The sequence below is a fragment of the Leucoraja erinacea genome, chromosome 10, assembly GCF_028641065.1.
Source record: "Leucoraja erinacea ecotype New England chromosome 10, Leri_hhj_1, whole genome shotgun sequence".
Classification (NCBI taxonomy): Eukaryota; Metazoa; Chordata; class Chondrichthyes; order Rajiformes; family Rajidae; genus Leucoraja; species Leucoraja erinaceus.
Window position 1 is genome coordinate 31,941,081 of NC_073386.1, and position 26,283 is coordinate 31,967,363.

Sequence of the window (26,283 nt, forward strand, 5' to 3'; positions counted from 1 at the left end):
TAGCAAACAAAATGCTACCTGCAGTCTTAAGGTTTTGAACTATTGATTGAGTATTAAGCAAGAACCAGAAAAGTAAACTTGCCCATTTTGTTCAACGTTGAGGTGTATTGTTCCATTGATACGAGGAATGAGAAAATCTTATCCTCATTTATATAGTCACTGAAATTGAGATTATTTGGTGTCACAGCCCTAGGGGAAAATCATGCACAACACGCTTGCTAATGTATACAGTTTAAACAAACTATTCAGAGGCATTTGAGATATTCCAGTAAATGGATTACAATGACAATTACACATTTTTTATTCTTTGAGAGATCTAAATCATTAATGTCCTGGAATCAGATATGGTTTAGAACTTATTAGTAATTTTAGTTTAATATATGACAGTGAAATACACATAGCCTTGTTGTTTACATTAAAGGCCACCCATGTTACAATTCAATTTTGATAATTGAAGCAGCAAGCCCTTCTGCAGCTGATGAGCTAGTAATCCAGGCCATACAACAAAATTATCAGTTTGGGCTCTAGATGCTGACAAAGTTTTATATGATCCCATTCTTGCTACTCTGCATAATCGGACAGCATTTTTTCATGAGAGCATCGGCAACAATAAGACAATGTTGTAAATATCACATTTGGGACTCCCTTCTGCAGGGATTTATCAGACAGAATGGGAAATGCTTAACTCCCATAAAATGTTCCATCTACCAATTCTGCTACTTGCCTCATCATCAGCTTATTCTCAATCAATAGCTTATCGATGATGCTGTACGAGTTAGATTTTGTCAGGTGACTCCATTTATTAGTTCAATATTTCTATTTTGAAATTCACACACTTTTGACCCAAACATGCGCCAATGAGCAGTATTCCTCAATTCATACGATTATTCCATCTTTGACATCAGTATTAAACAAATTAGAATTATGTAAAGCTGAACATAAAAATTACCTCATCCAATTAAAATTTCATTTCAAATTTGCACTCCAGTAGTTTTAAATATTGAGTTCTACACAGACATGAAAATAATTTCAGAACATATTTCAACACATTGAAAGAGTTTTGAGTAGTTTAAGTACATCGGTATCTGCAGCTTGCCTGATGCAGACAAAGTGCAGCAGCCATGACAAACACGGGGCATCAAGATATCCAAAGCCAATATAACACTGAGAAGGCCAAACAGTTGCCATGTTCCAATACTTTTATCCAACATATTGGTTTTTAATTATTTTCACAGTTCTATTACCAACCCCATATTGCTAGTTCCCGGCACTATTACAAAGTATTCAAAACATCTATCAATGGATTTTAACTCCAAATGCAAAGAACAATAAAATATTTAAACTAGTAGTTAAGCAAAGTAATTGTTTTACTATTTATATTTAAATTGTATTATTAAATGTTTCAGTACCTTGCAAAGCTGCCATTTTGTTAGGTCACAGTGTCACGTATTTAGTCATTATAAAATCAGGGTTTGTATTTTTTGCCATCAGCTCCAGGAACATTTTAAAAAAGTGTTTGACTAAGCCACAAATTTAAATAAGATGCAATGTAAAACTTACTAGTCCATTTTAATGCAATTGTTACTGTACGCATACCTAAAATTACTTAGTGTAAAGACACTGAAAAGATTTGATTCATTTTAGGATTAAAAACCTAACACTACATGGAAAATTACTTCACAGAAACCAGTCCAATTACCTTCCACATGACCATTTCATTCACTGTACACTATCACTTTAGGAACTCACACCAGTGTAAAATCATGCTCTACGTATTTGTTCAAATGCCTTCTTACAATTTGGCACAGGAAATATTCTTACATGGAGAAGACAGTCTTAAAATTCTCCAGGACAAAAAGTAATCAACGTTCTGCACATTAGCTACTTTCTGTAAAATTTAGAAAAAAAAATTTCTGTAGTCTGTGCTTTCCATGTAACAACCAAGTATGCTGGCTCGAAAGGCTGAATGGCCTACGCCTGGACCTATTGTCCATTAGTTACTCAAGCTTTTATTTCCATTCGTTTGTGATAAAAAATACCTAAGTAATCAGTCATCTATTAAGATGGCCACAAGATTGTTTGTCAAAACTAGCAGTAAAAACTCAGATAATTAGCAAACATACTTTTAAGCAAAAAAAACAATGCAAAAGTGCAGAGGCTTGCATTAATATAAACCCTTTAAGAGTTCTTCATAGCAAATTATGTTTTCCTTAAGTTCTGTCACTGTTATAGAAATGTTCCTTAAGTTCTGTCACTAATGTAGAAAACACCACTGCTGGTTTATGCAAAGCAAGTTCTATGAAATAGCAAGGCAATAATAACCAGATGATACATCATAATATTGGTTGAAAAATATTAGCTGTGGGATATTTTAAATGTTGCCTCGATTAGAAAGTATTAGCTATAAAGGGGAGAGAGGATTGTTTTTTTGGAGACTGAGGAGCAACATGTTGTAAGTATGCAAGTATTGAGAGGTATAAATAAGGGTAGTCATTGTCTTTTTCTCAGGAGAAAATGCCAACTACTAGAAGGCATAATTTTAAGGAAAGAGAAGACTGTATGTTTACAAGGCAGGTTCCCACCTTCCTCCAAAGTGATGCCTGGAACTCACCTCCCAAGGCAAGTGGTGGAAGCAGATGTGAGACGCATTTAGACACACATGAACAGACTTGTAATTGAGGGATATACACGTGCAGGCAGATGAGCAGTTTAAATAGGCATCATGCTTAGCACAGACCTTATGGACTGAAGGGCTCATTCCCAGGCTGTCCTATGAAGACATTTCATCCGTAAAGAAAATCAGCACTTCCAATGGTATTGTATTCCTTCAATACAGAAGAATCACATCAGCCTAGATCTTGTTGATTCACATTTCTCTCTAGAGAGGAAATGTGAATAAGAGGCAAGTGGTACCATGTAAGACACAGCTCACACAACACTAAACGAATAGGTAGTAAATCATAATGCACCGTTGATTAAGCCACTGGGAATGTGACCGTTACACAGTCAGTAAATGCATATGGTACCTGCCAATGACAGAAATGAAGAGCTGAGATAATCTCAGTCAAAAGATAGTTCTGGATATCCGGTAATTAATAAAGGAGTTAATAAAAAAAACATCTGATAATTGGTTATCATTATTTGGATTGTGGATTGTGGATATAATATTGTATAACTATGAGAGATGATATCCAAACATATTCTTCCAAAAGAAACTTTTTCACCCAGAGAGTTGTGAATTTGTGGAATTCCCTGCCACAAAGGGCAGTTGAGGCCAAATCACTGGATGGATTTAAGAGAGTTAGATAGAGCTCTAGGGGCTAGTGGAGTCAAGGGATATGGGGTGAAGGCAGGAATAACCTGTGCCTGCCATCACCCCATATCCCTTGACTCCACTAGCCCCTAGAGCTCTATCTAACTCTCTCTTAAATCCATCCAGTGATTTGGCCTCCACTGCTCTCTGTGGCAGGAAATTCCACAAATTCACAACTCTCTGGGTGAAAAGGTTTCTCACCTCAGTCTTAAATGGCCTCCCCTTTATTCTAAGACTGTGGCCCCTGGTTCTGGACTCGCCCAACATTGGGAACATTTTTCCTGCATCTAGCTTGTCCAGTCCTTTTATGGTTTTATATGTTTCTATAAGATACCCTATCATCCTTCTAAACTCCAGCGAATACAAGCCTAGTCTTTTCAATCTTTCCTCATATGACAGTCCCACCATCCCAGGGATCAATCTTGTGAAGCTACGATGCACTGCCTCAATCACAAGGAAGTCCTTCCTCAAATTAGGAGACCAAAACTGTACACAATACTCCAGATGTGGTCTTACCAGAGCCCTATGCAACTGCAGAAGAACCTCTCTGCTCCTATACTGAAATCCTCTTGTTATGAAGGCCAACATTCCATTAGCTTTCTTCACCGCCTGCTGTACCTGCACGCCAACTTTCAGTGACTGGTGTACAAGGACACCTAGGTCTCTCTGTACCTCCCCCTTACCTAACCGAACCCCATTGTGATAATAATCTTCCCCCTTGTTTTTGCCACCAAATTGGATAACCTCACATTTATCTATATATTATACTGCATCTGCCACGCATCTGCCCACTCACTCAACCTGTCCAGGTCACGCTGCAACCTCCTAACATCCTCTTCACAGTTCACGCTGCCACCCAGCTTTGTGTCATCCGTAAAATTTCTAGTGTTGTTCCCAATTCCCTCTTCCAAATCATTAATATACATGGTAAACAGTTGCGCCCCCAACACCAAGCCTTGCGGCGCTCCATTCGCCACTGCCTGCCATTCTGAAAAGGACCCGTTCACTCCTACTCTTTGCTTCCTGTCTGCCAACCAATTTTCTATCCATGTCAACACCCTACCCCCAATACCATGTGCTCTAATATTAGTCACCAATCTCCCGTACGGGACCTTATCAAAGGCTTTCTGAAAGTCAAGATACACTACATCCACTGGCTCCCCTTCATCCATTTTACTTGTCACATCCTCAAAAAATTCCAGAAGATTAGTCAAGCATGATTTTCCTTTCATAATTCCATGCTGACTTGGACTAATCATTTTACTGCTATCCAAATGCCCCATTATTACTACTTTAATAATTGACTCCAGCATCTTTCCCACCACCGAAGTCAGGCTAACTGGTCTGTAATTCCTTGTTTTCTCTAGTCAAGTCACATTTATTTATATAGCACATTTAAAAAACAACTCTCGTTAGCCAAAGTGCTTTACATTAGTTATAATAGTATAAACAAACAAATTACATACATATATACATATAACCCTCGCTCAGTGGACGTCAGGAAAGGCTTGGGAGTATAGATAAGTTTTTAGTCTTGACTTAAAAGAGTCGATGGAGGGGGCAGTTCTGATAGGAAGGGGGATGCTGTTCCACAGTCTAGGAGCTCCAACCGCAAAGGCGCGGTCACCCCTAAGCTTATGCCTAGACCGCGGGATATTCAGCAGCCCCAAGTCGGCCGATCTGAGGGACCTGGAGGTGGATTTGTGGGTGAGAAGACTTTTAATGTAGGAGGGGGCAAGCCCATTGAGGGCTTTGTAGACATAGAGGAGGGTCTTGAAATGTATACGGAACCGCACGTGGAGCCAGTGGAGAGACCAAAAATCCTTTTGTTATGAAGGCGTTGCAACATTCCATTAGCTTTCTTCACTGCCTGCTGTACCTGCACGCCAACTTCCACTCTAACGCTCCTTTCTTGAAAAGTGGGATAACATTAGCTATCTTCCAATCCACAGGAACTGATCCTGAATCTATTGAACATTGGAAGGTTTATTAGCACTCAGCAAATCTGGCAGGTTCCAGATAAGAGATTTTAGTGTACACAAACCTTATTATTTTTTGATTTTACAGTAACAGAAGGCCAGATCATTTGCAGATCTTCTGTGCCTGCAATCATATTTTCAATCCTTTTCTATCAGTCATAGGTAATGTTCTTGGATTTACAGCAGGATTAGAAAAATAGGATGCCTGGGTTCTGAGGAAAGGTCTGTTACAGGTGAGACATTGACCAATATCGTTCCGGCCCATGAGATGCACAAATGGATAAGCAGCCAGTGTTTTCTGGACTATAGCTGTACTTTACAAAGGTAGTGCTTTTAAGTGTCGGGTGTATTCAGGTATTGATATTTAACTGTATTTGTGCAAAAATGATTTGCCAACCTGTTTCCACATTTAAAACATGGTAAATTAGGTTAGAAAGTGTTTATAAGCAACTTATTCAAGAAAATTCAGTTGTGTACAATATACCCCAAAACTCAACCCTATTAGTATAAAATATTCACAGTCTACTTTTTTTTCTCTGACTCAACCTTTAAATGTTTTAAAACCTAAACTTGCTGCCTCGGAGTTTCCTTTAACAAAGATATTAACAATTCATGCACAAAGACTATCCAATCCCCGAGCAGCATATTAAATAAGGAATAGATCACAGCATGCATCTCACACTTCACAAGCAACACTGCTAATGTTCTGTTCTGGGACAGCAGCCATAACAAAGAATATTTTAATCTCTCTGCATTTCTCGTGCACAACATTTATTTCTATTTCGTTAAGCGATATGCTTTGATAAGGTGTCAAGTTGTTTAAAAGACCAAAGTACGACATGGTCAATGAGATTTTACATATCCAGCATCAAGGTCTATGGAATATTGTTCAAATAAGGAAGAAATCAAGTACAGAGGCTGTTTTTACGTCAGAATTTGTCATTCATATTTAAAGCAATGAGCACTGCATACTTCCACTAAATTGGTACAGCAATTAATTGTAATGTTTAATTACATAAACGGCTAAAAGAGATAGGATAATAGTTTTATTGGTAGCTATTTGCTGAGCAGTGCCCAGTATTTTATATAGCTCTTTACCAAAAAATGCAGCAAGATGCATCAATGTCCCAATTAAATCTAACTTTAGATAATATTAATTAATTGGAGTGTTTGACAAAAAGCATTTAAGCCAGTAACCAAATTCGCTTTGCATGAGCATCATTAGATTTTATTTCACATAGCATATTTTGATTTATGTAAACCACATTGGCCGGTATGAATGCGGGTTTTCTATATTAGTATAAAATTAGTTTTGTTAAATAGTTATGTGTATTTTTCTATCACAATAATCCAATTTAAACATACTATCTTGAATAGCATCAGCATGTACCTTCTAGTCGCCCCTCTCCTGCATTAATTTAATCTAGGTGTGGCAAAGCTACTTTGTTGCCACAATGTATTTCAGAGTCTTGCGAAGAAGCTGTCTACAGACACTAGAAATCTCTGTAAACTTAACATCTGGGAAATCCTTGGTTCCCAGATTTATCGGCTGTCAAGGTTATTCGTACGTTTAAATATTTCAGTGTCTCCAAAGCCATTGAAATCTTTAGAAATCAACAGGGTTGTCGATCCCAAGCCACGTAAAACGTGGTGAGGATATACAGGCAGATTCCCCATCTAATTGCTAGAAATCTCGATAGATATATTCCAGCTAGAAAATGAAAGGATGAGCTCAAGCAGTAAGCTTGGAATTTGCATATTCACATATCCCAAACTTACTGCTGACATTTCTCAATGTTCGTTTTGGCAGTTCTCAGCAAAATCTTGGACTGTATGCAGTTTTCTGTACAATTAATAAACATTCACATGGCTACAATTGCTGCACAAACCTATGATGTTCTTAAGCTAACTGTTGATTCATTATTTCTGAAAACAATATTCTGCATTTTGGAATCAGTATTCCTGTGGTTATACTGGACATATCAGTGGCATTGTGATAAGGTGTAAACAACAATAGGAATCAAAGTAGAATTTGTTATCATGGTATTCACAAATTTATTAATGTAAAAATGACCAAAATATTATTTATTCCAGTTATTTCAGCATTAATCATGGTGGTGTGTCCAAAGGTTTTTTTTTTAGTTTAGATATAGCACGGGAACAGGCCCTTCGGCCCACCTATTCCGCGTCAACCAGCGATTCCCTGCTACTAACACCACCCTACACACACTGGGGACAATTTACAATTATATCAAGTCAATTAGCCTACAAACCTGTACATCTTGTGGTTGAAATCCTGCAACAGGACTGAGAGGGGACAGGAAAGAGTGCTAGTAAACAGCTTTATGAAAGGGGATTAGGATGGAGATTGGTCAGTGACATGTGGCACTAGATGGGAGGAAGGGGATGATGATCAGAAACATTGCCTTACACCTCTTGCCTCCTCAGAAGCTGTTTGACCCGCTGAGTTCTTCCAGTATTGTTTGATATTCCAGATTCCAGCACCTGTAATCTTGCTTGAGGTTTTTTTGAAAATACATTTTCTAGACCGAGCTGAAAGTGAGATCCAACCATAAACAAAATAATGTTAATCATAATTGTCATTCAAGGAAACTAATTTGGGATGTGTGCCTAATGATACTGATTGATGTACCATTTATAATAATTTGCCATCCCTGATAAATGCCATCCCTCAGTCTGCACTGTAAAGCACTATAAAACACGGTAAATGTTAATTAAATAAGAATCAGCAAATGTTCAACTACATCCTGCAGTACATGCTGCTGACATATTCAACTGAAAAATGTGCCGAAGAGAAATACACGAGAAAATATATGCTTCCAAAGGAGTGTTCATACTTTAACCCAGAGATCACACACTTGTTTATAGTTCTATTAAACTTCATCCTTCTTATCAATAAAATCACAATAAAATAAACCTTCATAATTGCATACATCATTTGATGATTTTAAATCAGTCACTTAATTTTCATAAATTTTACCTAATTTTATTATCTAACTTGTTTTATAGCTTTCTAGCCACAACTAACCTCAATAGAAATTTGCATCCCAACTAGTCACAACTTGGTTTATGACTAAACCTCGCACTCATCCAGTTCACCAACATATCATGTGAACAAGCCTAGCTCTTCAACAATCCTTTAAATACATCTCATTTGCTCTTTAATGTCACCAATTTTTAACATTCTAAAATACAGCACTTTAAAATGAAATTTTATGCTTCTCTACATTTTTACAGTTGTGTTGTAAACCCGTATAATCCTGTGGATTTGGCTGGCAAAAAGAAATGTAATAAATAAACCCTCCGTGTGCCTATAGAGTTTCTAAATGGCAACGAGCAAATACTGCCCTGCAGCTTCCACTATATCAAAAGTGGCAAAAACGCCAACTGCAAACTGGCATCGCAAATAACAAGTACTGAAGTAAAACACAGTTTTGCAAAGTGTAAATGGCATTTTTTTTTGCACACTTTTACGGTTTAAAGAGCCGATTTCTCAATGAATTAAACCATCAACGAGCCAGTGTAGTTATAAGGCTAGCACACATCTCAAAGAAATCCATCGTGTGACTCCCGTAACGTGGAGTTATAGAGCTCAAGATTCCAGTCAGTGAGCTTGGGAGTGACCCGACGAGAGTTAAAGGTTGGCTGTCAGTAGCTGCTGCATCAATACTCAGTCTCGGTCTATGCAGCAGAGCTGCCGATCCTGAACGCTTTGGAGTGGAAGAGCCTGACTTTTGTTCCATTACATCTTCTAATCAAAGAAATGAAGGAAGAGGATTAGGGTAAATGCAATCGAATGCAAGAAAATACAGTAAATCTGATCTGGAAACAAAAATGTCAGGGAAGCATGGATTAGATGGAACCAATGAGATTGATTAAAAATGCACACTTGATCAGCACAAGCAAACCAGTTCCAGAATTCCACCAAATCTTTAACTGATCTTCTGTGTTGTTCCCTCTATTTAAATATTCTCATTTTCTTTCAGAGCTAAAACAGATATTACAATCAATGCTGTAGCACTTCAGATCTTGAAACAAGACCTGGAAAAGTTTTACTAAATAATGGTTCAAGATACAATAGTCACATTGATATGCCTCTTGATATATCATACTCACATTTTATTTAACTTTTATTCAGGATTACCAAAACTGCCACATTTTTGCACTAAAATATGCAACGTTTCATGCAGTCTACTGTCTTTCTTGCTCACAGAGCTTTTAACTCATAATGAATGTCCTGTTATTACTGCATTTTTTAAATTTTTATATCAGATGAGAGGCTCTATTGAAAGTTAGATTACACAGGAATGAGGATCAGCAAGCTACATGAATGCATAATTGGCTTGATGGTAGGAAGCAGAGGTGGAGCAGAGTTTGAGGACTGGACATACATTGTTAGTGTAGTGCCTCAGTGATCAGTGCTGGACCCATTGTTGTTTGTCATCTATACCAATGATTTGGATGACAATGTGTACGGCATGGTTAGTCAGTTTACAGATGAGACTAAAGTAGGTGGTTTCATGGATAGCGGAGGTTATCAAGAATTACAGCGAGTTTTAGATTAGCTGGATAAGTGGGCCAAGGAATGGCAAATGGAGTTAACTCAAATAAGTGCATGGTGTTGCATTTTGTGGAGTCAAACCTGGGTAGAATTTTCAGAACGAATAGGACCCTGGGAAGTGTTGCAGAACAAAGGAACCTAGCAGTAGAAGCATATAGTTCCCTGAAAGTAATGTCACAGGTGGACAGGATAGAGAAAAACACTTTTCGTACACTAGGCTTGATCATTGTGTGTACAAAAGTTGGGATGTTATACTGCAGTTGTATAAGGCGTTTGTGAGACCGTACTTCAGTATTCTGTTGGGTTTAGGTCTCTCTGCTATAGGAAAGATTCCATTAAGTTAAAAAGAGCGCAGAGAAGATTTAAAAAGATGTTGCCAAGAATCGAGAGACTGAATTAAAGAATTAAATAAATCAAGAATTAAACAACATAGGTTTAAGGTAAGAAAGAAAAGATTTAATAGGAACTTGAGGTGCTACTTTCTCACAGAGTGTGGTATGTGTACGAAACAAATTGCAAAAGGAAGTGCTTGAGGCAGGTATAATGATTTATTAGACCAGAAGTGAATAGAAATCGAGCCAATGGGAAACCCATGAAACTATTCTCATTTTAGTTAAAGGCAATGCTCAATTAGACATAAATAACAGGTGTCATACTTGCCATCAATGCTCATGAAATCTAGTAAATAGCTGCGATTATCAACTTGATATAGCTGCAAACTCATCTTCACATTGTTCCCAGTTACTGCATTCCTTCTACGCACTCGCAGATGATAGGGATTCACCACCTTCGGAAAATAATATATTACAGTACTACTTTCTAATGTTATCAGATTCATACAGTGGAATAAGTAAAGAAGTTAGTACATCCTGAACAGTCAAAATCAGCAACTTGAAGGCAGGTATGAGTGCAAGTCATAAACTGCTTATAATCTAACCCCAAACACTGCATTTTCAATGAACATTTCAAAGAAAATAGTGAATTATCGTTTTAAACAAAGAATGGTTGGAAGAATTACCAGCTGTAGACCTATAACTGTTGCAAATCCAAGGCAGAACTGTAGAGATGCATAATCTGAGCTCGTTATCTTTGCTAATTGGACAAACACCATTCAAAATTAGTTATTTTAAATGATTTCACATCATATGGATAGATAATATGATATGTGAAAAATCTCCTGTTACCACATTATGTAAATATTGTTGTACAGGTCCACCATCAACTTTCCGGCAACTGGTGGTCCCCCCCCCCTCCCCCGCCCACGGAAGTTCCCCCTAAATTAAGTGCCTAGGCCAGGTGAGGCATCCAATCACGCTGATTGGCGGGTCGACTTTCCACACTGCGGCCACGGCTCTGGAGCCGTCAGATCCGTTCCCACAGCCGACATCCGCAGTTGATCGGCGGGTCGAATTTGCTGCCTGTGGTCGGGGCTCTGGAACTCCGGCCCAGTTGGAGCTGCCAGATCCATTCCCATAGCCAACTTCCCCAGCGGATCTGACGGGCCAGTATCTCAGCCCCCCCACCCCCACCAACGCCATGGCCTCTGTTGGTCCGGTAAAACGGATAACCCAGAAAGGTTCTGGAAACAAGCGTGCTGGAAAATCAGGGGGGGGGGGGGGGGGGACCTGTCTTACAAATTTCTATGTGCACATTTATGATGGAAAACAAAGCAATGTAAACAATATTGATGCATTTGTCCAATGGACTCCACAAATTCCCTTTAGCTTATCCACACACCTCGTTTGCTTAACACTTTTTCTCCCTCTGCAACTGTTATCCACGACCCAAAATAATGGTCTGACCACATTAAAAACTATCTTTTTCACAAGGGGGGACTGCCATCCTTGTGGAGGTTAGCTAAGAGATTGACATTTACACCAACACCAAAATAATCAATTTTTAGATCATTAAAAATTAATTTATTCTCCCAATACCAAATAGGTTTCTATTAAGAATATTTAACATCAAATTGCCATCCAAAATAATGTAATATAATAAAGATTAAATATTATATATTTATAGAATGCAGGACATTTTGTTTTAATTATATTCTTACTGTTACTTTGCTGCTTATTATTATGCTTACAGAATTAATCAGTTTACAAAATCCAAAGCTTTAAAACAAACCCATCCTATCAGGAGGTACACAAAAGTGCTGGAGAAACTCAGCGGGTGCAGCAGCATCTATGGAGCGAAGGAAATAGGCAACGTTTCGGGTCGAAACCCTTCTTCAGACTGATGGTATTTTAATTGATGGTTATCATGGTACAGTAAAACAATAATCTGGTACTCTTGAGACTTAGCCTCTGCTGAACTAGCAGATTATTTGCACCAGATTCAGATTACTTTATTGTAATATACACCAGGGAGCAATGAAGTTCCAAGTTCACATGACGCTCATAGAGTAAAACAGTAGACAATAATGAGAGATAAAACAATAAGTACAACAATGAATGCAAAATAGCAGAAAGTTGCAAAGATTGTAATGCAATCTGAAGTAGTACAATAAAGGAATGAAGTAGAGTTAACAGTAAGAGTACGTGGCAGCACTGGGAAGTGGATGTTAAAGGTGATGGGTTCACTCGTCTAATAGCTGTGGGGAAGAAGTTGCTCATATGTCTGGAAATCCAGACTTGCACGTTCCTGTACCTTCCCTACAGTATCTTCCCTCACAAGGTTCAAAAAAGAAAAGAAAGTGGCAAGAATGGAGAGTATCTTGCTGATACTTCCTGATAAATGGGGGGATGCATCAAAGGAATTTGGCTCACGCGCCAAACCTGGCTACACATCGCTTGCACTCTGGACCCCCCTGCTCACCATCTAAACAAATGAATATGCCAGATGGACCATTATCAGGATTCCCGAACAATTCCCAGTCTTTTTGAGTTTTACTTATCATGACCAGAGGAAGATTATCATGAAATGTTCATATACGTGAACATTGTGATTTTAGTTTTCATTTAAATTACAAGATGATTCCAATCACAGTTCTTTCCAAACACTCTGGACAAAATGTTGGCAACAGTAAATATCACCACAAAGCCATAAAATATTAATTTCGTTGGGGGAAAAAATTTTCCTTATCTGGTCCGATCTGAATGCAATTCCAGTCCCATAATCACAAGTATTAAACTTCCTGATAACTTACCTAGCTTCTGAAGGGAACCACCACCAAGTAGCAGGATGTGCAGAACAGTATCTCAGACTTCTGTGACTGCACAATGCAACATGCAACTGATCTCATGCTCTGTCTCAGGATTCACCTTTGAATCCAGGAGTGTTTGATAAATTGCTGAACTGAGGAACCAGATATATTTTGTATATGGTCCCTCAGCTTTACACCAGGTGAAGCTGGAGCATCTAGCACAGCCCCAATAAATATGAATGGGGTTGCTGACCTTCATTTAAAAGGTCATGAAGGAAGTGGGAATATACAAGTCAAGAAGCATGGTTAAAAATGAGATGTGCCAATAAACTCCATGGCCCTATGGCCCTGCAGTCTGGTGGGAGTGGCGAAACGTTAGCCTGGACAGCATGATGCAACTCACCCCCCACCCCATCCAATCTACCACTGAAAGAGTACATGATAGTGTAAAACTATCTTTAAAACTAAAGATAGGGGAGAAGTGAAATTATAAAAGATGATTCATTTCTCAGGCAACTGCTGCTAGTTGACATTTAAAAACAGGCAACATATTTAACATAGAGATCATGGCACATGATTAAAAAAAAGCTTGAACAAAATAAGGGCTGTTTTCCTAAATGCACTCCTTCCGTTGTTTCTTACCTTCCATTCATATTTCAGCTGTCGCATGGCTCTGTAGACCTCTGCCATAATATCATATGGTTTACTTTGGCTGCGAATTCCCAAGTGCCATTTTGCTTTTTTCAGTGCCATTGGCTTGGGTTTGGTAGTGTTGAGTGCATCTAGCGGACAACGTGCCTTAGGGCTATCTGCCATCAGAGGAGGCATCCGTTCAGGATGTGCTTTGACACCAGGTGGGATATGCAGTCCGTTATCATCCACGAATGAACCTGTTGGGGGACTTGATGCAAGGTAAAATTCACTAGCTTGATTCATTATTCTCCGATTGTCAATAATGAGATGGTATGCCACAGCAAGCTGATCCTGTGGATCACCACTATATAAACTGTTCATAACTTCGGACTCAGTACATTCAAACTTCTCACATACTTCCTTCACAGCATCTTCTTCTATGTCATTGGAGTCATAAGCAGGATCCTCTGGAAACAGGTAAGTTGGCAAATCCCGTTTAAACCACTCATGTTCCCTGTTGGTAAAATGACGATTCAAGTATTTACTATCCATAATTAAACTAGACTTAAATTCAATCCCAAAATGAAACACCAGGTGCAGGAATTGTCTATATAATCCCTCAAGCCTGCTCCATCATGGCCTCCGCTCCATTATCCTGGCTGTTTCCAATAGCCTTCTACTCAACTACAGACTAAAATTAACCATTTCCAAATAGAATTCTACCATAGTTTCTTATGTAATCCACACAGTTCAATTGAGCAATAGTAAACTTAGTTAATGTACTTTAGACCAATAATGGCTAACAACAGATTACAAAGATTTATTTGACAACAATTTAGGCTTATAGGTTCATTAGTTATGTTAAAAAAAACCTCCTCTCATTTGCATACTTTTACAGTACATCCTCTCCTGCCCCTCAATCCCTCTTGCATCCCTCTCATCCTTCCCAATATTCTCATTGAAAATGTCAATTCCTCCCTTATATTTACCCCCATTCCCTGCTTTTGTCCCTCGTCCTGCACTTCCCTCATCCCAATTCCCCAGTCCAGTTATTTCCCCATCTTGCCTCTCCATTACTCTTCTACCTGCCCTCCCACCTTCTTTCAGATTTAGTGAAAATATTAAATTCATTCAGCCCTCAATCATCAACTAGAAACTTGCTTCAGTATTTCCTCCATTATCAATCCTTAGCTGAGTGTTGTTCATTTACGTATTCATCTAAAAAATGAAATATGAAGATAACGGCAGACCAAACCAGAGGATATTTCTAAGAACTTTTCATTACCAAGTATTTTTATTTTGCCCTGGAGACTATTTGGACACCCATGGTTGTGAAACACGGATGAAGGTTTCGGAACAGGTTTATCTACCACACTTTGGTATAGGAAATGTTAGCCCTAATAAATAAAATCTTGGATTACCTCTCTGAAAAATTGAAGACAGAGCAGAAATACTGTAAATGAACAGATGTGATACATCATACCTGATGTCCTTAATGGTTGCCCGCTTCAGAGGGTCAACTTGCAGCATACGCATGAGAAGATTAGCTACCGAGCGATTGAGATAGTCAGGTATGTAAAATACTCCACCACGGATCTTCTTAAATAGTGTTGGTACATGCTCATCATCAAAAGGTAGTGTGCCACACAGAAGAGCATAAAGAATTACACCACAACTCCAAATGTCAACTTCTGGGCCTGCATACAAACTGATAAAAAAAGATAACATTTATACATTTTAATTGTACAATACCATTATACATGAGCAAACCGGGAGACGGTACATATAATAAGCAGAAGGTACATATAATAAGCAGCAGTGTAACATTACTTAATTTGGTAAGATGTATTTGAATATTGTCACTAAATATTGATCAGTGAACAAAAGAATGTGAAAAACAGGGAAATAACAATAGGGTACAACGAGTTCAGTCCAGTTGATGTGCTTATAGTATTGCATTGAATTAGCCAGGTTCTGGAAAATGCTGAAAAAGAGATGTCAAGTAAATAACAGATTAGTATTTACAAAGATGAAATGGGAAGCATGAACTGCATAACTACAGAAGTTCATGAAATTCACCTTAATTTTTATATTGAACACAAGGAGATTCCCTAGAAATGAATGGGAATAGTTGGCTGTCAAAAAAATGTTGGCTGTCAAAAAATGTTAGCTGTCAAAAAAACCCTTTTGTTGTTGATTGATACTATTATTGAAATAAGTTGTTGTACGATGTGTTGAACACAATATTAATTGATAGTTTGATAAAAATTTGCATTTTCCTTCCATTAAATATCCCACGAGAGTATAAAACTGAGTTCTCATAAATAAGATAAAGGCTGATTGACCATAATGTGTCCATCATATTTCTATAAAGCAGACCTTGGAAAATATTATTCAAAAGAAATGATACTTTTGATAATTAATAAAGGTACTATTACATGAAATAATTTGCAAAGTTGATCCGACAGTTACAAAACAATAGCACACCAGTTTTGTTTTGTTCTGATAAGTCCTGCTTTGAAAATGTATCTCTCTACATTTCCTGTGAAAACGTCACAGAGATGGTAATAATTGCAGTAAATAGTATAAGAAGGAACTAAACGTCACCTACTCCCTTTCTCCAGAGATGCTGCCTGACCTGCTGAGTTACGCCAGCAATTTGTGTCCATCTGCAATAAATAGCTTTTGTCTCTGCTCAGCTCAATTGTTGCATGAGCCAATTCCAATGAAAAAAAAACATGTCGGAAAGTGTCAAGGTAGACCATTGAAGAATAAAACCTCAGGTTTAAGCTAAGAACTCAGTTTTCCACCACTGGTGCTTGACAAAATTGTCAGCATGTACAGTGCCCTCCATAATGTTTGGGACAAAGACATTATTTATTTGCCTCTGTACTCCACAATTTGAGATTTGTACTAGAAGAAAATCACATGTGGTTAAGTGCACATTGTCAGATTTTAATATAGGCCATTTTTATACATTTTGGTTTCACCATGCAGAAATTACAGCAGTGTTTATGCATAGCCCCCATTTCAGGGCACCATAATGTTTGGGACACAGCACTGTCATGTAAATGAAAATAGTCATATTTAGTATTTTGTTGCACATCCTTTGCATGCAATGGCTGTTTGATGTCTGTGATTCATGGACATCACCAGTTGCTGGGTGCTTTCTCTGGTGATGCTCTGCCAGGCCTGTATTGCAGCCATCTTTAGCTTATGCTTGTTTTAGGGGCTAGTCCCCTTCAGTTTTCTCTTCAGCATATAAAAGGCATGCTCAATTGGGTTCAGATCGGGTAATTGGCCACTCAAGAAGTGACCATTTTTTTGCTTGTATGTTTGGGATCATTCTCTTGCTGTAGAATAAACCGCCGGCCAATGAGTTTTGAGGCATTTGTTTGAACTTGAGCAGATAGGATGTGTCTATACACTTCAGAATTCACAATGCTACTCCCATCAGCAGTTGTATCATCAATGAAGATAAGTGAACCAGTACCTTCAGCAACCATACATGTCCAGGCCATAACACCCCCACCACCGTAGTATGCTTTGGATCTTGAGAAGTTCCTTCTCTCCTCCATACTTTGCTCTTCCCATCACTTTGATATGTTAATCTTCATCTCATCTGTCCACAAGAAGTTTTTCCAGAACTGTGGTTGCTTTTTTAAGTACTTCTTGGCAAACTGTAACCTGGCCATCCTATTTTTGCAGCTAACTAGTGGTTTGCATCTTGCAGTGTAGCCTCTGTATTTCTGTTCATTAAGTCTTCTGCGGACAGTGGTCATTGACAAATCAACTCCTGAAGAGTGTTTCTGATCTGTCGGACAGGTGTTTGGGGATTTTTCTTTTATAGAGAATTCTTCTGTCATCAGCTGCGGAGGTCTTCCTTGCCCTGCCAGTCCCTTTTCATTAGTAAGCTCTCCAGTGCTTTTCAGGGCTCTCGCAACGGCGACTTCTCCCGCCCGAGTTGCGGGGTCGAAGAGCTCCTGGAGCGGGGCCTGACATCACCGCCCTGCACGGCTTGAAATGGCCGCGGGACTCTGCGAGCGCACGCCGGGGGCTCTAACACCAAGACCCGGTGTGCGACCTCGCACAACCCGGCGTGGCTTTAATGGCCGCGGGACAATCGCCATCGACAGCCGGGGGTTTTGACTTTGACTCTGACATCGGGGGGGGGGGGGGGAGAGTGCAGTGGAGAGATACATTTATTTGGCCTTCCATCACAGCAATGTGATGGATGTTTATGTAAATTATGTTGTGTCTTGGGTCTATTTGTTTGTAATGTATGGCTGCAGAAACGGCATTTCGTTTGGACCTCAAGGGGTCCAAATGACAATTAAATGTATCTTGTATCTTGTATCAGTGCTCTTTTTCTTATTAATAATGTTCCAAACAGTTGATTTTAGTAAGCCTAATGTTTGGCTGATGTCTCCAACTGTTTTATTCTTGTTTCTCAATCTCATAGTGGTTCTTTGACTTTCATTGGCACAACTTTGGTCCTCATGTTGATAAACAGTAATAAAAGTTTCCAAAGGTGATGGAAAGACTGGAGGAAATACCATGTGCTGAGAGCTCTCTTACACATGCATTACGGAGGCAATTAAACACACCTGAGCAATTAAAATGCCTGTGAAGCCATGTGTCCCAAACATTATGGTGTCTTGAAATGGGGGACTATGTATAAACACAGCTGTAATTTCTTCATGGTGAAACAAAATGTATAAAAATGGCCTTTAATAAAATCTGACAATTGATTATGATGTGGTTCTGGGTAAGGGAACTGACAGAGAATGAAAGGCAAGAATACTTTCACAGTGCCATCCACAAAATAAAGATAAAAGTTCCGTTGACTCCTCTTTTGCACAAGACAAAATTCAAAGTATGGATGGTTACTGCTAACCCAATAAGAACACGTACAAAAAGTCAACTGCTGGACCTAAAACAAATACTATTTATCTTTCCACAGAAACGACTTAACCTTTTGTGTATTTCCAACATTTTGTTTTTATTTCAGATTTCCAGCATCTGCAATTTTTCTTGATTTACCATGACATAAAAATTTCAATAGGGTATTTAATTTTGAAAACTTGATATTGAAATATTAATGAGCTTAGTGTGTAACTAATATTTGAGCGCATACGATTTGGTTCCTTATTTCAAGAAAAAAAAAATTATAACTGTAGGTATGTTACAAAACCTACCTGAATCGTCATTGGGAATCTGCCCAAAGCCATGTCCGCGATTTTGGCGCTGTTTGGAGGGGGCGGGTTTAAAACGCGATTTTTACTAGGCTGTTCTAATCGCAGATGTTCAGCCTAGTAAATCATTAACGAAAAATCGCTGCAAGACCCGGTCGCAAAAGGTATTATTAGTTTTATAGGCCTCGAATAATAGTTATAATAATTTTAAAATCACTCTCTCACTTCGCAACCTCTTGCAGCCCCAGGGTTTTATAAAGCAAACAATTAAAGGTATGTACCTTATTTTTACATTAAATGGAGCGTGTATATAACCCTGTTTATAAAGTTTTCTATAGCGAGTAGTTCATTTTGGGCTTTTTATATCCCGCAGTATTTTTCTCGGCATTTGAGGGCACTAATCCAGCGCGATGTGAACGTTCTAAACCAGCGCGTTCACAGGAACCCACTAGAAAGCCGATTTAAATGGGCATTTATTTACAGCAATTGAACACTAAATTCCTTCCATTTGGCCTATAAATTAATGTAAATTAGATATAAAAATCATGTTATATTGTGAATTATTTGTGAATAATCTTTGGACACTTAGGCTATTTAAGAAATGGATAGATGTTTATATCTAGTAATTGAATTTTGATTAAACATGATTTTCTTTTTTAGTATTTACTATTTGTTTTAGCGTTTAACTTTATAATCTCTACCTTTTTTTCTAAAATTGAAAAATTGAGGAAAAACAACGTGTACAGAGTTGCTTATTGGTTGCAGTCTGAGGAGTATGATGATGCTACTGATTATGATATGCCAATGTACCAGCTAGCAGCTGATCTTCTCCATAAAGACTTGGTCTTTTGCTAGAAATTGTAATTTATTTACCTATCCATAACTGACTTACAGCATCTTATACAATAATATTAAAGTTCTGATCTTGAGAATATCACATTTTTGAATTTTCAAGGCAGTCTGCTTGTTTATTACCATTTCTGTCACATCGGTCAATTTTGTAATTAGCTACAATTAGGTAATTAGCTAATTATATGCTTTAATTTCATGTCATCCAAGTAAGATTGTTTTATATTTTTTCAGAATGCTTCAATCTATGATAGGTGAAAATTTCATTCAGTTCTCTTAATTCTTAAGAAAGTTACGGGCTTTTGACTATCCAAGATCACAGCTTTTTTGTAATGTCCATTGAAAATCAATAGGGAACAAGATGCTAATGTCCGAGTATGAAAACGGCCATAACTTTTTTAATACTTGAGATATGAAAGTGACTTTGGTGTCAAATTAAACTTGTTGTTATGCTTTATCTGATGGGATAAATTGCAGACTTGATTTTTAAAATCTCAAAATTTTGTAACATTGCTAATAACTGTAGACAATACTTAGATCATGTTTCATCCGTTATAATCAGATACAAGCTCTAGTCTGCCATTTCCTTCCAACAATTTGCCAAAATGACAAATGACAACTTCTGTGCGAAATAGATAAATTAAACTGGAAAAAAATGGAAATGGACACATCAAAAATACTGCTGGAAAATTTGCCTTCTCAAATCATTTTACATTTGCACTACTTCACACAGGATAGTAGTTGTAGTTTGAATACTGAAGTGGTTTGCATTATTACAGTATTATTTATGCCGCTAACTCATCCATCTTATTGCAAATGCTACATGCATTTGAATAAAGATCTTTAAGATTTTTTTTTTTTTTTTTTTAAAAAAACATTTTTACGAACTGTCAATTTCCCGTCATGATCCATGCCACCATTCCCTCATTTCCTATTGATTTATTAAACATCCTACCCTATGTAGTTTAAAGGCCAATCGATGACCATATGCTTCGCAATTTTCCAGGACACTAGTTCCAACAGTTGCAGCCCGTCCCAGCTGAATATGTATTTCCCTCATTCTGACGACAGAGGCCCATGAATTAGAATCCATTTCAATTAGCACTCTTTGAATCACACATTTACCTAACTAATCCTATTTACTCTTTGCCAATATGAAAGTGGCTTGGGTAATAATAGGGAGACCGTCACCCTTGTGGTTCTTATAATGTCTGCTGTAAGGCCCTGTTGTGACTAGCACACTAGTCCACCATCTTGCAAGAAAGATTTAATCTGAACAACCAACTGAAACTTCTAGAAGGTCACCTGACCTCAGTCACGAGGCACAGGCACATTTGCCAGCTTCTGCTTTTGGCCTCAAGAAGCACTGGCATTTATATTACATTTACATCACAGTTCTGCTGTATAATTCTGCACCACGTTTCCCATAATTCTTCAGCAGAACTTCCTTCCTAGTCGTTTTAGTGGGTTAAATGGCCTAATTCTATGTCACAAGAACTTAATAAAAAGTCTGTCACTAACTTGCCTAACTTTCTGATTAAAAGCAATTGTTCCTTTTCTATTCAAGGTCTCGTACTGGTGCCATTTTATTGTCTGCTTCGTTAATATTAGCTGTTAGAACATTAACAGGCCTCTTTGACCCATTATGCCTGTGCTGAACTTCATGCCAAATTAAACTAATCGCTACTGCTTGCACGTTATCCATATACCTCCATTCCTTGCATATCCACTTGCCTATCTAAATTACTCTGAAATGCCACTCTCATATCTGCCTTCACCACCAGCTCTGGCAGCGTGTTCCAAACACCTACCATTCTCTGCATAAAAATATTTACCCTGCACATTTGTAATTGTATATGGATAGAATGAGTGACTGGGTGAAAAACTAGCCAATGCATCTTGGGGACATTATAATTGACATTTATATTGCAGGCGTGAATGTACTCGAAGACAACATCAATGGGAATGTTATAAAAGACAATCAGATCACTATTGGCTACTGAAACAGAGAAAATAATATTAGAATATGGACATGATAGATCTTACCGGCCTGATATAACTTCAGGAGCTGCATAATTTGGTGAGCCACAACTAGTACGCAAAAATTCCCCATCTGCCATCATATTAGATAGTCCTATAATGCAAAGAGGATGCATTAGACAGCTTCAAGAGTTAGGTTTTTTATCGCATACTCCTTGAAACTTGTGTGGGAACTGTAATTTCATAAGATATTACAGCAGAAAATTGAAAATGCATACAACATTTTTCACCACAGTTCACCCCATTTTCCATTTTTGATCTTTTCTGTTTTCTACTTCCAAAAGAAAAAATCTTCAATTTAATTAATTTTAATTGGAAAAAGTTACATAATATGACCAAATACATTTGCACAGTCCAATAGATAGGAAAGGTTTACAGAGATATGGGCATCGGGGACTAGTGTAGATGAGGCACATTGGTCAGCTGAAGGACCAGTTCCATACTATTTGACTATGACTTACTGCACTTCATCCCATAGAGCATTAGCAATGGAACACAATTTGATTGAACTCCAAATTAAGTCTCAATTATATATATTTTTTACGTTATCCAATGTTTTAACACTTGTGTGAAACAAATTAGTTCTGTGTTGTATTCTTGACACTCTATGCTGCAAACATGTCATTTCCCCAACTCTGGAAAACATAGCTGCTGTCTGACACATTCTTCACATACACCACGAGTCACATACCAAAGTCAGCTATCTTGGCATTCATTTGAGCATCAAGGAGAACATTCTCTGGCTTCAAATCACGATGAACTACCATGTGTCTGTGACAATAATCAACAGCCGAAATAATTTGTTGAAAAAGCCGACAAGCCTCGGCATCTTCCACCTACAGTAAGTGAAAACAGGGGTCCATCATTATCACTGTAGAAGGTCCTAATTCTTTTACTGTAATAAATATATATTATTGCATGAAAGTCACACAAAATACTCTAACAAAAACACCAACACCAAAATGTCTGTTCAAAACTACCGACTTGTTTGCGGGATATTTTCCAGATTGACTGCTATAGCAGTCCCCTTTCAATGGAAAGTTGCTGAGGGGGAGATGGGGAGAAAGAGAAGGGGACAGGAAGCAAAGGTGGTATTCTGAGTATATACAATGATACAGTTCTACAGACCTGCCGTTTAAAACTGCATTTAAAGTATATTATCAGAACCATTTGCCAATGGTAGTATTTACAAATAGGTCTGAAGTCAAGTGAGCCATAGATCGGAGCAGTTGCAACACATCACACATTCATATATATTCACCAATAGTTTATGCAAATCTGAAAATGATACGTGCAATTCTAAGTAAATGCTTAAATTTCTTAAAGATATTGAAGATAAATTGAATGCAAAAGGGTTGTATAGCTCTTACCTTTCCATGCTTACAGATGTAGTCAAAAAGCTCACCACCTGGCACATATTCCATCACCATAAAGAAATCGGTTGGTGTACTGATCACTTGGTACCTGGTAAAATGTAACAATAATTACAGTTAAAAAAAGGACACAAAAAGCTGGAGTAACTCAGCAGGTCAGGCAGCATCCCTAGAGAACATGGATTATTTATGGTACCTGGAACATGTAATAAATGTGGTACCTGGCCAAAGGCAACACAGTGTAAAAACATCTGAAACTGGGATAAAAGGCTTGAAATGTTTTATCGTAATTACAGCAAAACTGCAAGAACTCACTGTCATAGTATAAATTGACAGGGAGCATGCACAGTTAAACATGGAAATCCATAAACTGCTCTCAGTGATACCCTGCATCTCCAAATGGAGCACATTTGTAGTCTTTGCAAAGGCAGTCAAATCAAACTGGTAATTTGTTGAATTTAGCTTTTTTAAATCATTATTCTTGCAGTGAAAATGTTGAGAATACAACACATAATACATAACTCAGATCTTGAATAGTCCACAAAACAAATGCAGCAAAATCTCTCTGGCCCCATAAAACTGAGTTTGTACTGCTGAATATTGTTCCCTTTTATTCAAAGGTTTTTTTAATAAGCTTTTTTTAACAGTAGATATATTAACTACTTTCATTGCATTCCTATGTCCCAATCTCGATTTTTCTTCTATAAAACTAAAGTCTGATTTTGACAGAATTCTTCAACCTGATTATCTATTGACATTGCTGAAAGGCTTCAATCCACAAGGATGTTAGCAGACTACAGGTTGCATTGGAAACATGGAAATCAAAATATATGAAGTTTTGTAGGCAACTTCCTCTGAGGTCCTCATTTATTCGCCATTATCCAGAGAACTCAGGCCACAACCATTAGAGCAAAGTGGACCTTTTGGCCCAACTTGGCCATACCAACCAACATTTCCCATTCACATTAGACCCACCTGCCTGCTTTGGGCCCATTTCCCTCTAAACCTATCCTATCCATGTACCTGTCTTATCGCTTCTTAAACATTGTAATAGTCCCTGCCTCAACTACCTCCTCCATCAGAGGCTCTGTGTGTCCACCTAATCTTTTCCTCTCGTGATTATATACAGCTCTAGATCACCCCTCATTCTCCTACACTCCATGAATAGTCCCAGCCTACTCCCTATAGCTCAGACCCACGAGTCCTGGCAACATCCTTGTAAATCTTCTCTGCACCATTTCCTACTAAACAACATATTTTCCTATAACATGGTGCACAGAACTGAACACAGTACTCTAAATGCGGCCTCACCAACGTCTTGTATAACTGCAGCATGACCACCCAATTTCTATATTAAATACTCTGACTGATGAAGACCAATGTGCCAAAAGCCTTTTTGACCACCCAATCTACCTGTGATGCCACCTTTAAGGAACTAAGTACCTGCACTCCTAGATCCCTCTGCTCTACAATACTTCCCAGAGTCTTGCCATTCACTGTGTGGGTCATGCCCATACAGTTTATATATTAATTAGAATTCTCATTTACAGAGTTTTACAGTACTGTGAGATGGCTACAATGGACCTCTGGATTATGAAGACATTCATTGCACATCTTCTGCATCATACGTATCTTGGCTACTTGACTATTCAGCAGCAGAGGTAACAAGCCTTTCTTGTTTTCTTTAAGCAACTTAGGATCAAGGAAACAATAGGATCAACCTACCCTGTGTATGCCGATATATTAGAATTTCCAGTTAAGCAATATTTCATTTTTAACTTTCTTGTGTTTATTTTTTAAATCCTTTAGCTCCATAGCCTTGCTGAATTCTGCCTTGATTATACCCAATGTTACATTGCGCCATCACTGGTCAACGTGTCTTCAGCTGCCAAAGTCCTAGGTTCTAGAATTACATCTTTAAACATTTGTGCCATATTACTGCTCTTCACTCTTCAGGATGATGTATATTCGGCAGCAAGTGACCTATTTCCTAGTCAATAAAGCCTTTATTTTAACCACATACAACGCAGGGCAAAACAACCCCCATATTTGACACCCCATCCACCATGCTGAACACAAATCCCCCTCACCATTCATGCACTAGTGGCTGATACATTTTGATTTTATAAATATACTAGACTAATTGGGACCAGTGGGTCCCATGTTCACACGGGAGGGCTGGTCCCCCAACGCAATATTCCACCTCTCCAAAAATTCCAATATTGGTGGTGAGTTGGGGGGGGGGGGGCTTTCTGGAGCGCTAGTATGAGTGTTGTGGGCTGAAGGGACTGGCTTCCAGAGGGCTAGTATGGACATTGTGGGCCGAATGGATTATTGGGCTGGCAGCTCAGTCACTCAAGCCTGGTGTGCTGGCAGCTCAGTCTCTCATGGCTGGCGGGCTGGCAGTTGACTCACGGCTAATCCTCGAAATTCCATTTCAAGCAGGGTGCAAGGCCACCAAATTCAAGTGCAGTTTCATTCCATTTCAAGCAGGGTGCAAGACCACCAAATTCAAGTGCAGTTTCATACCACTTCAAGCAAGGTGCAAGGCCACCAAATTCAAATGCAGTTTCATACCACTTCAAGCAGGGTGCAAGGCGACTAAATTCAAGTGCAGTTTTATCGCACTTCAAGCAGGGTGCAAGGCCACCAAATTCAAGTGCAGTTTCATAGCACTTCAAGCAGGGTGCAAGGCCAACAAATTCAAGTGCAGTTTCACAGCACTTCAAGCAGGGTGCAAGGCCACCAAATTCAAATGCAGTTTCATGGTGCCTGTTGCTCTGGTTGCAGGCACACCATCACGTTTACATTGCCAGTTAACCACTGATTTATTTTCAAGTGATCAGTGCAAAGTCTGCCTTCTTAAAAACTGGTATCGTTGCCAAAAGTGACACTGTGTGAAAATGGGCATTTATAAAAAATAAACCCCAGTGTCCTCTGAGCTACGTCTTACTGTATAATCCATAGCACCTTAGTGTACATTTTCATAATATATACTAAATATCAGGGCTGACAGACCTTGGCTGGGAACCTGGGGCTCACCAAAATTGTTCCCAATTGGGCCCCTCACCTCCTCAGGCCAACCCTGAATAGCATAATGACTGGAAGAGTTAATGAAAGCATTAAAAAAGTTCAGTTGAGAAGGCAAAGAGGATACTGAAAATGGTTGGAAAG

The 26,283-nt window shown here is 38.4% G+C and overlaps 1 protein-coding gene across 3 annotated transcripts in view; it reads right to left on the reverse strand.

Annotated features, from left to right (window-relative positions):
- Positions 1-3,383: 3,383 nt before the first annotated feature.
- prkaa2 (protein kinase, AMP-activated, alpha 2 catalytic subunit) overlaps positions 3,384-26,283 on the reverse strand; it is a 33,540-nt gene continuing 10,640 nt past the window's right edge. For 2 of the 3 annotated variants that reach the window (XM_055641872.1, XM_055641871.1), the window contains 7 exons: positions 23,107-23,200; positions 22,428-22,572; positions 21,743-21,830; positions 15,136-15,360; positions 13,662-14,166; positions 10,535-10,661; positions 3,384-9,064 (listed from right to left, as the gene is read on the reverse strand). In XM_055641872.1, the coding sequence (XP_055497847.1) occupies positions 8,823-9,064; positions 10,535-10,661; positions 13,662-14,166; positions 15,136-15,360; positions 21,743-21,830; positions 22,428-22,572; positions 23,107-23,200 (1,426 nt within the window). In that variant the 3' untranslated portion in view covers positions 3,384-8,822. Of the gene's footprint in view, positions 9,065-10,530; positions 10,662-13,661; positions 14,167-15,135; positions 15,361-21,742; positions 21,831-22,427; positions 22,573-23,106; positions 23,201-26,283 lie in introns of all 3 variants that reach the window. The other variant, XM_055641870.1, reaches the window with a different exon arrangement.